General features: G+C 43.4%; 1 protein-coding gene across 1 annotated transcript in view; it reads right to left on the bottom strand.

Moving 5' to 3' along the window:
* Positions 1–13056: 13056 nt before the first annotated feature.
* CDC34 (cell division cycle 34, ubiquitin conjugating enzyme) overlaps positions 13057–14799 on the bottom strand; it is a 63695-nt gene continuing 61952 nt past the window's right edge. Inside the window, exon 5 of the mRNA XM_077475622.1 lies at positions 13057–14015. Within this exon, the coding sequence (XP_077331748.1) occupies positions 13805–14015 (211 nt within the window). The 3' untranslated portion in view covers positions 13057–13804. The remainder of the gene's footprint in view (positions 14016–14799) is intronic.

Genomic DNA, 14799 nt, shown 5'->3' with positions numbered 1-14799 from the left:
GCGGTCGGAAAAAGTTGTCGGAAAATCCGATCGTTGGTAACGTGATGACGTTATTTCGTTACAACGGGACTACGTTCAGGCTAGTAGCCTATAGCTTTGGTCTAGGAATTTGATCTGAGCAAGCGTGGCACTTTGTCCGATCGAAATTCTCTACAAATCATGTTGTCGAAAATTTTTATAGCCCTGCTCTAAAACTTTGTCGCTCGGATATTCCGACGGAAACAGTCCGATGGAGCCCACACACGGTTGGATTAGCTACAATAGAATGGTTTAGATCAAAGCATATTCATGTGTTAGAATGACCCAGTCAAAGACCAGACCTAAATCCAATTGAGAATCTGTGGTAAGACTTAAAAATTGCTGTTCGCCTTCGTCGCTTTAGCTCGCCTGGAGCCTTTTCTGTGTTTCTTCTACTTGGTCTGTCTCTCTGTTCTGATCCCCCTTTTTTCTCCCTGACCCCCCTTCCTCCCTGTCTTCCCCTGTAGTCCCTTCCTTCCGTAATCCCCTTCCCCCTTACCGTTTCGCTTCCTCAGCCCTTTATCTTTTATGATTAGATCCTGCTGGTTAGCCCTGGCGGGCAACGGTGAGTTGTGGGCTTCCCTGGGAATGACCAGTTTTCAACAAGTGTATGCTCTGTCCGCTTGGGGCCCGGCTCATCGCCCATCTCCCTCCTCTTCCCTTTCTTTATAAAACAACAAAATTTGTGCATCTCGCTGCAATGCATGGCCATGCGATGATTACTGCCCACCTGGGTGGGATTGGTTTGCCTAATTGGTGTTGGAGGTCTTGAGAAGGGACTCTAGCCCCCGGTTCGGGAATGTTTTCTTGTTTAGTTTAAGCCTATATTGGGGGGGGTCTCTATGTATATCCCACCTGGGTGATACTGTAAGCTGTATGTTTTGAAATTCTGTATGTTTTATTATTGTTGTCCATGTGCCTGTTCTTTCTTCCGGCATTAAATAAAAGAATTATAAAAAAAAAAATTGCTGTTCACAGATGCTCTTCATTTTATCTGACAGAGCTTGTGCTATTTTGCAAAGAACGGCACAAATGTCACTCTCTAGATGTGCAAAGCTGGTAGAGAAAAAGGCTTGCAGCTGTATTTGCAGTGAAAGGTGGTTGTGCAAAGTATTGACTTGGGGAGCTGAATACAAATGCACGCCACACTTTTCACATATTTATTTGTAAAAAATGTTTAAAACCATTTATCATTTTCCTTCCACTTCACAATTATGTGACACTTTGTGTTGGTTTATCACAAACTCCCAATAAAATACATTTACATTTTTGGTTGTAACATGACAAAACGTGGAAAATTTCAAGGTTGATGAATACTTTTTTAAGGCACTGTATCTGACGTTAGTACAGCGATCTCCCCTGCTGTGCTATTGTGTTCTGACAGGGGGACAATCCCCACCCTCCCACCGCCAGAACACTCTGGTCAGTGCTCTCAGCCATCGGCTGAGAGTGCTGATCGGGAGCGGATCGGTAGGCCTTTTTCGGTCAAGCCCCATTACAAATTCGATTCCATTCCCATTACAAATGGGAAAGTTACATCAGAAATTACTTTAAAACTGAGATCAGGGTAAACTAATGCAGCTCTATATTGTTATATATTTTTAAAATGTTAGCAGTGTGAGTACCTGAGTTTGGCATCTTAAAAAACATCCAGGATACTTTGAAGGACCAATGTGTGGGGGTTCCCCTCTTTGGATGGATACACCTTTGTCTTCTCTTTTACAGCTTATTGAGGCTACAGTAGGTCCTCTTTTTATTGTATGGCCCTATATTGGCATAGTGTGCATTTGGGGAATACTTAGTGTTATTAATGGTATGGGTTATATGTAGGACATTCTTATAGTGTATTGTAGGGAATATTTTGGCTACATAAAGGACATTTTTTTAATAAGATGTATTACATAATATGGGGAGTAGGGGTGTAGTTCAAAGATGGTTAAACATGTAGAGATGCTTGCTTATACTATTTGGCCAGTATTTATTAGCCTTTATGAATAGTGTTTGAAGTTTAATCCCAGTTCCCCCATTTCATTGAATCTCTATAGGATTTATATATACTCCCCATAATTTAACACAGCAAACAAAGTTTTCTGCAGGGATGGATCCCTTTCTTACACAGCAATCATGGTTCCTTGAATTTGGGGTCAAGATATAGGCAATCTGAGCATTCACAGTAGGAAGTTTATGTATACAATGTATGCTATCTACTCTGTTTATAATCTTAGAAACGTATGCCAATTTTCCCTGAGAAAGTAGGCATTGTCCTGTGAAACATGTTGGAAATGCTACATGAGAGCCCATTCTGATTATTGGGGGCACGATTATTATTTACTGGCAAATATGTAACTGTACTGTTTACTATTGTTACCTATGTGTTAGGGATTGCATTTTAAAACTTGTTAATGCTTGTAAATGAATGGACAGAAATGCACATCTTTGGCTGGTAAAATAGCTCCCACATACATTTTTAAATCCCAGCTCCAAGCTTAGGATTCTCTCACACTTTTACCCCCTACCACCGTTAGAGCACCCCCCAACCTATATACAGTGCATAACTTTTCTCCAGTGATCTGCAGTCCGATTCATTGACACCACAGATCCTTTTTGTTTTCCTCGTGTTTTGGCATATACCAATGACAGGGTGCCACCCTCTGTAGCATTCTTCTAGATGCTGTATGAGTTCAGGATGGGGCGGAGCCTAGAGAACTTGCTTGGCGACTCACTTGGGTCAGACCAAGGAGACATCGCTGGTGACTAGATGAATGTAGCAGCCAGAACTGCTGTTTATGTTTACCCAATGTAGGAGAATTCTTTATTTTTCAGCCCGGGCTTGAGCTTTATTCTCTTTATTTAGTCGTTTACCTGTTCAGCTTAAAGGTCTCATTCATGTGAGCAAAATGTGCCCTCATGTAGGTTCCTCCGGGTAGTTTATTGCAGATACTTGCAGACAGGATCCAAGGTGCTCATCCTGTGCAAATGAATGACAGGTGGACAGGAGACGAGGCTCTCACTGCTGTAAGCATCTATATGCATATATTCTCACATCCAGTGGTTATCTGCAGGTAAGGACATATGTCTGCCCTTGGATGCAGATAGATTGCATCTGTCCCTAACTGCAGGAAACAGGTTTATAGATGCTAACAGAAGCAGATAGCCAGGGGCGTTGCTAGGTGGCAAAAAGACCAAGGGCTTCAGCCCCAAGTCTGAGCTTGTCACCGGGGTGGGGGGAGCTGTTACCTACCTGATGTGCACTGACCTACCAGACACGCACTGGCCTACCTGACACACACTGATCTACCGCACATGCAACTGACCTACATCTCAGATAGCTATGGCTTCTGTCAGCCTTTTATTCAGTTGCACAGGCCGCGCAGCCACCACTGATAAGAGCACCTGGGATCCCATCAGCAAGTATCCACAGTATACCTCCCACAGTAGGGCATGTGTGAATGAATCCTAAGAAAAACACTGCCATACAAACTTAAAATATCTGCTCACTGAAACTGATCTATAGTTTTCTGCTACACATTTACTTTTGTCTACATATCAATGTCATATTCCATAGCACATTACAGATAACACAACCATTATATGAGCTTCTGTCTCTGAAGGAACCCAATAGCCTATGATCCTACTACAGCCATTGTAACTTAATGCTTTGTGTACAGATGATCCCTAGACGTCTGCAGATGTATTTTGTAGTGCTTTTTTACAACATGACATTGCAAAAACAGGTGCAGGAAAGGTCAGCTCTAGTTAAAAGGTCACCTTGAGTATATGTGTGTCTAGTCATCAGCTGTTGGTGTGATATATCCCAAGGAATGTCTTGCTAAATGACAAAAGATGAAAACTCCAAATGCAAAGCAAGAACGAAATATTGAGAAACATACTCTATAATTTAGCATGTATTGCATTAATACCAGCTTTATCAAAATCACAGGGAAAATTACTGGATGTGGGTGTGATATTGACAGTAACTGCTAAGGAAAAGTTGAACTGCGGAGTTCGCACAGATTTGCTCTTGATCAGCAAGATCTAGATCAATATTTTCCTGCCAGCTAGCCCTATTGATAGATAACCAAACAATCTGTACTCATTGAAAACACAGGTCAGTCACATTCTTGTAATGGTTTGTTTAGTCATTTTATCACTAGAAATGTGTGCAAGCTTGAAGATAATATAATAATACTTGAGTGCTGCACCCTTTTAGTACTCACACATTTAAGTTGCAAAAGGAATGGCCTCTATAAATAAAACTCTTGTTCAGTGAGGGCATGCTTTAGCAACCCGAATTATGTCCATGTCCTTACACTAATCTCTTGTGGTTAAAAAAAATGATCTGACAGAACAAACTTAAAACTAAACCTACCTTGTGGGGACAGCATTAAAATGTATATTACACCAACATTTCATATTCCTGATATGTCTATACCATGTACTAGTTTTAAAAAGTATCCTATTATGTTTGCATTGCTTCCTTAATGTGCAATACCTGGTGATCTTGCCAGTCCTCCTGCTTTCTTATTTCACACTGACCATGCTAGGAATGAAAGCACATCCATCCCAGTGTGGTCAGTTTTCTTCTTTACATTCAGCATAGGGGGCACAGCCTGCCTGTATTCCATTTACGAGACTTGTGCCAACATGCACACCTACACAAATCTTCACTGGCTTGCAAGCGAGGGCTATAGCCCTCTTCCCCTGCTGATGTGCATGGAATGACGAAACGTATAGGGCAGGGCCTGGTTCATAAAATCATCACACTTTCTGGCGAACTTACGGATATGCTGTACTTGCTTATAAACCGATCTTTCTGCTGTCTCACGTGAGTATATTACTTGCAATAAACCCGGTGTTCTTTTACATATGGTTTTGAAGCTAGTGAACAGCTACGGAATCTACTTACAGTATTTCAAGGCTGACAGTCAGACACTAGCGAAACCTTATAATCTAGCAATTATTTTCATCCGGTAAGGAGGCTTTATTACTGGGGTGGACACCATGCAGTGGAAACTTGTGTTTTGTCTTGTTTTTAAGCACTTCACCGGATTTTGTGCATTTCTTCTCATGGATTTAAAGGGTACTCATACCAACATTCTGCAACTATTTGATTAATTATATGGTTTGATATCACTTGATTTTTTTTTTTCTCATTGCTATGCCTTTATTATTGAAGCATTATTTGGGCCACATATAATTTATAGGAATAGCGCACCTATTTTTCTTTGAATTATTGTACGTTTAATGTTTTAACATGTCATCTTGCTTGACTTTGAGAAGTTAATTACCTCTCCCCTCTGATTTTGGAGAGCAAAGATATAGAAGGGTAAAAGAGGATATCAATGTGTTTTCTTTTCTATGACTAAGGCCACTGTGGAGAAACACATTAGAACTTTTTGTATGCTGACTTGTACACCCCGTTATAGAAGACAATAAAGATTGCAAATTTCTGCTCAGATTTGCTGGCTCTTCCATACACCTGTTTAGCATATGTTGCGCTTTGAGCAAGTTTTGTTGACGCTATTAAAAGTAAAATTCAGCTCCAGTTTGTAAATGTTGAACACAGATCTTAAAGTGTTTGTTACTCCAGCATTTCATATTCCAGATATGTGCCTGCTGTACTATATACTTGTATGAAAAAGGCTCCTTTTCTGTTAGTTTTTGCTTCCTGTGTGTTAAATCCCTGGTGTTCCTGACAGTCCCTCTGTTTTCCAATTAAAAACTGACCACATGAGGCAAGAGAGCACAGCGTGGTCAGACTTGTTCTCAGCCACCCCCCAGACTTTCACTGGGAAGATCAGTGTATTGCTGCTTCTCCTTCTCCCCTCAGGGAAAACTATCTACCGTATATACTCGAGTATAAGCCGAGATTTTCAGCCTCTTTTTTGAGGCTGAAAGTGCCCCCCTCGGCTTATACTCGAGTCATCGCTGTCTGCCCGCTCGATCAGCGTGTCGAGCAGACAGACAGCGGCCATTCTGATTCAAAAGCCGCGCCTCCGGCTCCGCCTTCGCCTGTGATAGGCGGAACACTGAATTTCCCAGCAGCCTGTGTTCCGCCTATCACGGGCATCCGCTCATCCTCGTACTACGGACGAGGATGATACGACGTCCGTGATAGGCGGAACACAGGCTGCTGGGAAATTCAGTGTTCCGCCTATCACAGGCGAAGGAGGAGGCGCGGCTTTTGAATTTTACAATGGCCGCCGACGAAGAGGGCACGGGACGGAGGCAAGGCAACGCACGGCACGGGACAGGACGGGACGGGACGGGACGAAGGCAAGGCACGACACGGGACGGAGGCTCGGGACAAAGGTAGGCTGGACACACACACACACACACACACACACACACACGGAGACACACACACACGGATGGATGGATGGATGGAGACACACACACAGGGATGGATGGATGGATGGATACACACACACACAGGGATGGATGGATGGATGGAGACACACACACACAGGGATGGATGGATGGATGGATGGAGACACACACACACAGGGATGGATGGATGGATGGATGGAGACACACACACACAGGGATGGATGGATGGATGGACACACACACACACACAGGGATGGATGGACGGACACACAGGGATGGACGGACACACACACAGGGATGGACAGGCATGTCTCACCCTCGGCTTATACACGAGTCAATAAGTTTGCCAGTTTTTTTGGGGGTAAATTGGGGGCCTCGGCTTATATTCGGGTCGGCCTATACTCGAGTATATACGGTATACACAAATGTTTTACTTTTCATTTCATTTTTAAACTGAGTGAGTTGTTTTACAAGATGATAGTTTACAATCACTTTAGCGGGTGTGTTATTGTCACTTTAACCACTTCGCAATCGGGCCATAAACATCGGTGGTTGGAAGTGGAATACTGGGGTTATGGCGGCAGCAATATGCCATAACCCCAATATCGTTTTTCTCAGCCAAATTCTCATACTGCTAAAAGTAATCAGAGTGGCTAATTAGCCACTAGATCACCAGCACTTTCCGGTGGTTCTTGGGCTTACCCAGATGATCAGTAGCCCCAACTGATCCAGCGGCTGGTAACAGATCAGTTGCAGGAAGATGGCTCACTCCTATGGTCTTTATATGCATTAAGATAAAAAAAAAACCTTCTGTGTGTGGCAGCCTCTCCAACAGCCCCTAATTGCCTACCTGAGCTCCTTCTCTCTCCAGCAATGTCCATGATCCTCTCAGCCACTCAGTACACTCCTGATTGGCTGAGACAGAGCAGCGGCACTATTGGTTCCCATGACTGTCAAAGTCAGCCAATCAGGGGAGACTCAGTTTGGGTGACAACCTGCTGGCTGAGGGCACTCGATGGAGGGAGGGGCCAGGAGCAGCAAAGAGGGACCCAAGAAGAGAAGGATCTGGGCTGCTCTGTGCAAAACCAATTGCATAGAGGCAGTAAGTATAACATGTTTGTTATTTAAAAGAAAAAAAAAGTGAGCCTTTACAATCACTTAAAAGTAGGGCTGTTACTGATTAAAAGTTTCGTTTTTGATTAATCGATTTATCGACTAATTTCAATTAATTATAACACACATACAAATCCAACTACTTTAACTGATCACCTTGCATTGCAACTCTGCATTAGTCAGTGGTAAATGTGGTATATACAATCACCCCACACTAGTTAGTTTCCACAATCCATGACTTAACTTTACAGTTCACACAAATACGTTTTAAATTCAAACTGAAGCACTGATACAAGTATTTTTTTCCACAGTAGCGAAACAATCCCTCCACCTCCAGTCTAACTAATCACTCTCACCTTATGGCATGGACCCCTGTGCAAACCAACTTCTCTCACGTCTCCTTAGATATCAGCAAGGACGCCAGGTCATGGGTAGAAAGAAAAGATCTAAGTGCTCACCACTTAGGTATAACATTTAATTTTTGTGTTCAAACACAAACTACTCACATAAAGATGATAAAAACACAGCATGTAAAGCCAACAACCATGTTAGTTCCGTAGAGCAGCAGTGGGTGACGTCATGCATAGCACCTCCGGGAGGCACTTGGGGAAGGGAGAAGAATACGTATCTGCCTAAACCGAGGATAAAAATAAATAATTTTTTTTTTTAGATATTTTTGAGGGATATTATTATAGCAAAATGTAAAAAATAATGAGTTTTTGCAAAATGTCGATTTTTGTTTATAGCGCAAAAAAATAAAAAACATACGGGCGATCGAATATCACGCAAAGAAAGCGCAATTTGTGGAGGAAAAAAAAGGACATCAATTTTTTTTGGGAGCCACGTCGAATGACCGTGCAATTGTCAGTTAAAGTGACGCAAATCGCAAAAAGTGCTCTGGTCAGGAAGGGGGTAAAATCTTCCAGGGCTGAAGCGGTTAAATCATTTAGCACACCGCTAATCTATTGATCACATCCTCCCTAACACAAAACTCAGGCTGCTTTTATCATATGTGATGGAGAACTTGTCAGATGTTATCAGGCTGATAACAGAAGAACAGAGCAGTAGACAGCTAATGGACTTAGTGCTTTGAAGAGAGCTAACAAAACACTGCAGATATATGTGCCCAGCTCAAATTTCATGAATCGGGTTTACTTCCACTTTAACCACTTCCAGCCTAAGGACATCATATGACGTCTGACTTTAAGTGGGAATATCTGAAAACACAATCAAGTCCCTACCACATATGTAAACGCTGTTCAAATCACAAGTGAGGTATCGCCGCATGCGTTAGAGCGCAAGCAACAAATAGCAGTAGTCCTCCTCTAACTCTAAACTGGTAACCTTTAAAAAAAAATTTAAAGCGTCGCCTATGGAGATTTTTAACTACCGAAGTTTGGCGCCATGCCATGAGTGTGCTTCTTCTAGCTGCATTTAAAACATGTGATATCGCCAATTTCCGGTATAGGCAGAGAGGGATGGTAGCGATGTGCAGGAGAAGTGGTACAACACTAAGTGCAAGTCTGCCAAAGAGAACCATTCCCATGAAACATGAAGAGCATAGTCACATTAGAGACGTGCCAGCTCTATGCATTGTTACCGCAGCAGCAGTATATAAAGTAAGAATGTCACAAGGAGGGTGTGGGGGGGTTCCTGTAAACAAAAATGGACGTTATATCCTTAATTTGCATGAGCCCTTCAGGGTCTCCTTTGGGAGGGGGAATGTTCTGCGCCAGTTCTGTGCCTGTTCCGTCCTCTGCGGCGGGAGGTGCGCCAGGGTTGGGCCGACCTCCAATCCGGGATGTCGATGGCGGGTAGGCCCAGCTGTTGCAGGAACTTTGGCAGTTCATCTTTAGAGTGCAAAACAACTTGTCGGTCATCTTTAGTCACCGATAGGTGAAACGGGAAGCCCCACCTGTAAGTCAGCTTTGCATTTTGTAGTGCCTCAAGCAGTGGTGTAAGGGCCCGGCGTTGCATCAAGGTGCACCTAGAAAGATCGAGCTCCATTGAAGTCCACATGACGGATCCCTCTGACGTGGGACATTATGCTTTCTTTCAAGGAGTATTTATGTAGCTTGCAAATAATGTCTCTTGGCTTGTCCGGGTCATCTGATGGTGGGCAGAGATCCTGTGAGCATGGTCTCTCTCTCTCTATGTAGTCAGGTACAGCATGGCCGAGAATCTGTTTAAATAGACTTTGCAGGGAGGGTATTATGTCCCTGGGGCCAGTAGCTTCAAATATACCTCTGATGCAATTAACTCTGCGACTTCCGTTTTCAAAGTCATCCATTTGATCAAAGAGTTAATCCTGTAGTCCTGTGTTTTACAGTGTTCATGGAGACCTTGCAAGGCAGGGATAATCACTTCCCATTGAGCCTCCAGGTCTTCTACTCTACCCCCAATGTGTTGCCTGAAGGCCTTCTCCACCCTGTTAACAAACAGTTCCAGGTCAGCTTTTGTGGGGAGGGCAAGAATATGAGCTCGTAATTCTGTGTCCCCATCACATCTCCCACTGCTGCAGGGGGTGTAGGGCTGACTGAGCTGATATGGGAAGTGGGGGGAGTAAGCGAGGGAGATGGCAGCTGTGGAGAGGGGATAGGGAAGGCTGCAGTGCTGTTTTATGTTTACCAGCTGGCACCATCTTGGATTTCCCTGGAGCGGTCCGGCGCGGCTCTGTAAAAGTATAAATCCAGTGATTCGGATCGGTTCCGAGGGGTCCGCTGGGGCTGCGGGGATGTCCGCCGTCTGGATGGCATAGTGTGGGGCAAAAAATCCTCCAGAGAAGCTGCTGCGTGTTCACGGAGCTCTGCCTATGCACGTCCTCAAACTTTCATGCTACGGCCACGCCCCCCCTCCTGTGACCCATTTTCAGTAGACAGCGGGCTAAAGCCTGCTGTCATCACAGAGCCATTCAGGCTCGGGCAAGATTGGGACAATGGAGTTGGGATCTGCCTACATGCCTGGATCGGCACCCGTATCAGCCTCTCAGCGAACCGTTGAAAGCCTGAGCTGTCTGCTCCCACACCCTCCATAGACTAGCACTCCAGTGAGTGAAGAGGGGCAGAGCAGAGAGCTGGTGATTGACAGTCAGCAGCTCTCTGTTCAGGGAGCTCTGAGAATCGAGTGATTTTTTGTGTTTGATTGCTCGGGGGACCGATGCTGCATCCACCTGGGTAAGCGCGATTATTACATTTAAGATACACCGCCCCCCCCATACTTTTCTTTTAAAGCTTGTTGGCCACCTGCTGAAGCCTGGGACCAGCTTGTTTAACCCCTTCCCGCCGAGCGTACGCAGATCTGCGTACTCGGCTTCCGGGGGGTATACCGGGATGATGCCCGCACCTGCAGGCATCATCCCGGTGCTGTTTTGTTCAGCGGGCGATTGGCTTTCCAGCCATAACAACCGATGCGGCTAAAAGCCGCTCGGCTGTTATGCCGGAGGAGCGGGAGGGGACGTCCCCCCCCCTCCCGCCGCCTCTCGACGCTGTTACCGGTGCTCCCGCACGATCGGGAGCACCGATCAGTGGTCCGACGCCTCCGGCTGCTGCGGAGGAACTGGAACGAAGCCGTAATCGGCTTCGTTCCAGTCTCCTCATCGTAAACACGGAAGCGACGTCATGACGTCACTTCCCGTTTACTCGGCTGCCAATGGCGCCGGTTTTAAAAAAATATCCGGTATTCAGAATCGCCGTTTTCGGCGATCTGAATACATTGAAGTGTAAAGGAGGGGTGGGGGGTCTTTTAGACCCCCGATCCCTCCATAAAGAGTACCTGTCACCACCTATTACTGTCACAAGGGATGTTTACATTCCTTGTGACAGCAATAAAAGTGATCAAATTTTTTTTTTTTTTTTTAAAACAATTTAGTCGTTTTAAAATAAATAAAAAAAAAATTTTCAAAGCGCCCGCCGTCCCCGCGAGCTCGCGAAGCAAAGAAAACGCATACGGAAGTCGCGCCCGCGTATGTAAACGGTGTTCAAATCACACATGTAAGGTATCGCCGCGATCGTCAGAGCGAGAGCAATAATTCTAGCAGTAGACCTCCTCTGTAACGCTAACCTGGTAACCGTAATTTTTTTTTAAAGCGTCGCCTATTGAGATTTTTAGGTACCGTACTTTGTCGTCAATCTACAAGTGCGCGCAATTATAAAGTGTGACATGTTTGGTATCTATTTACTCGGCGTAACATTATCTTTCACATTACGCAAAAAAATTGGGCTCATTTTACTGTTTTGTTTGTTTTTTATTCATGAAAGTGTCCCTTTTCCCAAAAAGTTGCGTTTAAAACACCACTGCGCAAATACCGTGTGACATAAAATATTGCAACAATCGCCGTTTTATTCTCTAGAGCCTCTGCTAAAAAAATATATATAATGTTTGGGGGTTCCAAGTAATTTTCTAGCAAAAAATATGGATTTTAACTTGTAAACACCAAATTCCAAAAATAGGCTTAGTCATGAAAGGGTTAAACTGAAAATAAGCACTCCTGTTAAGAGCTGTGTATAGCATTTCCAAACAGGACCTGAAGGGCACTTTAAAGGCTTTGGGTACAGTAGACATGCATCTAACTCTCCTTTTCCTCTGGAGCCCAATCTGATTTCAGATTGTACTTCAGTGGCTGCCAGGCCAGGTAGGGAGGAATCGATTTTTGGCAACAAACGTGCATTGCCTGCTAATGCAGGACATTTGTGCCACTTTCCTATTTGCTTGCGTGTCTAGGGTTCAGTGGGCTTGCTGCCCAATTGCTACAGGTCAGGTAAACTTTGCCACGGGCACAAAGCATCTCGACTGTGGCATGCAAACACCCCTGACCACTGCCTATTGCACCTTAAAAGGGGAGGGCAGTTTATGAGTGGCAAAAATGTGTCCCTAACCACACGTCTAAATTAAGTCTTAGAGAAAGCTACACAAAGCTTGCCAAAAGCATTCCAAAAGCTTGCTTTTTACACTACCCTAATGCAAGCTGAAGCTTGGGTAAAGCAGGCCTTCGTTCCTCTGCATCATTCCGGCAGCCTTTTATCAAGGTTATAGTTGTCCGACAGGTACTAAGCAGATTAATACAAAAATTACACTTCATGAAAAACTCAAAATCTACAATTCATGTTTGTTCGGATCAACTCCATTTTCATGTTCAAGGATATAGAATTCTATTCTTCAAGAGCACGTGTCTAGCAAAAGACATTCCTTAATAATAGTAGCTGTGATTTGCAACTCACATGCTGGGGAACATATAGCATGTGACAGGAATTACACGCGTCACCAAGGAGCTGTTATTCTATAGACTAGCAAAAAAGGGCAAAATCTGACTAGTTCAAAAGTCTTCTGAAACAAATTAGTTACTCATATGTGCACAGATATTATTTATTGTATTTAAGAATTCTAAAAAAATTTAAAAAACTACGGTGGAGAGGTGCTGTGAACCTTAACCTAGTTTTTACATAATTTTACAATAGTTAGTTCTCTAACATATGGATAAAAATGTTGATTTATGCAACTCAGACTGTGCTACCTGACCAGATTGTTAGCATTTATGAGCAGCACAAACATGTGCAGCTTCAACCCTACTCATTCAGCCAATAAAAAAGTTCCATGTAGTGATTTTATCAATGTTTATAAAGGAATGCTGCAATTGTTTGACTTGTATAGGACAATTTATAGTAAAACTTACCATTAACATAACAAAAGCACTTCCTCTTTCTTGATTGTTAGAAAGAAAATGCACACTGTATTAAATATTCTTTTTTTCCTTTATTACATTTTTTTAATTAAAAAAAAAAAAAAAAAAAAAAAAAAAAGCAGAAAGATTGCAAAAAACCCACCCACAAACCATAGTAAATCAAAATCCACTTAAAAACAGCTGTGAACTAACCTACCCCAACCAAAAAGTAAAACAGTATGTGTGTCTCAGAATAATAAAATTATCACAAACAGCCATCAAAATAAAATAAGCAAATTCAGTGTAAGCAATCCTACACCCTCCCTCGTAGCCCAATTTGAGCCCTGCACTGCAGCCTGAAACAGCCCTGGTAAGGTTGAGTTAATCAGGACTTGCAGAGCACTCTGGTGCACTCAGGTGGCAGAAGCCTGTACTGCAAGTATTAAGACACTTCTAAAGCTCAAGAAGCATTCCTGGCATTTCAATTTAAAAAAATCTCATAACTCCCTTTTTTCTCTAACGCTGCACGCATCAGGTGACTGTTAGCTAACAAAGTCACTTCCTGAAGTTCTTGCAGCATGGCCACAGAAATAAAGACTGACATTTTTTCAGCATCTGCTTTATTATCAGGGAGTGTGGGCAAAAAGGTAGGCACCAGCAAAAAGAACTTGCTGGAAGCAGGATGGGTCAGGATTCTTCATTGCCAGAGTCATCCTGGTCTTCATAGCAGCTGTCACCCTCATCCTCCATGTCATCATCTTCATAGTAGTCATCATATAAAAGATCAGATCCCTCATCTGGAGCTGGAGCTTTTGTTTTTACACAATATTCAGCCAGTGTTGTTGGGACCTTGACTCCATCCATCTCTGCATCTGCTTTTGTACTGAGAACTTGTTTTCTGTGAACGTAAACAAGAAAGATGGGTAAAGTCTTCAGTTTTTAGAGCTGAAAGCAACCTATATTGAGAAAAATGCAAAGGTTGACATTGCTGACACCTACAGTGCCTTGAGAAAGTATTCGGACCCCTTGAACTTTTTTTCAGGCTTCAAACATAAAGAAATAAAATTTTAATTTTTTGTGAAGAATCACCAACAAGTGGGACACAATTGTGAAGTGGAACGAAATCTATTGGATATTTTAAACTTTTTTAGCAAATAAAAAACTGAAAAGTGGTGCGTGCAAAATTATTCGGCCCCTTTACTTTCAGTGCAGCAAACTCCCTCCAGAAGTTCAGCGAGGATCTCTGAATGATCCAATGTTGTCCTAAATGACTGATGGTGATAAATAGAATCCACCTGTGTGTAATCAAGTCTCTGTATAAATGCACCTGCTCTGTGATAGTCTCAGGGTTCTGTTGAAAGCGCAGAGAGCATCATGAAGACCAAGGAACACACCAGGCAGGTCCGTAATACTGTTGTGGAGAAGTTTAAAGCCGGATTTGGATACAAAAAGATTTCCCAAGCTTTAAACATCCCAATGAGCACTGTGCAAGCGATCATTTTGAAATGGAAGGAGTATCAGACCACTGCAAATCTACCAACACCTGGCCGTCCCTCTAAACTTTCAGCTCAGACAAGGAGAAGACTGATCAGAGATGCAGCCAAGAGGCCCATGATCACTCTGGATGAACTGCAGAGAACTACAGCTGAGGTGGGAGAGTCTGTCCATAGGACAACAATCAG

This window comes from Lithobates pipiens, unplaced genomic scaffold (genome assembly GCF_037356315.1).
Source record: "Lithobates pipiens isolate NorthernLeopardFrog02 unplaced genomic scaffold, aLitPip1_a1.2 Scaffold_13, whole genome shotgun sequence".
Lineage (NCBI taxonomy): Eukaryota > Metazoa > Chordata > Amphibia > Anura > Ranidae > Lithobates > Lithobates pipiens.
The sequence above is the reverse complement of the archived record's forward strand: the minus strand, read 5'-3'. Positions and strand labels throughout refer to the sequence as shown.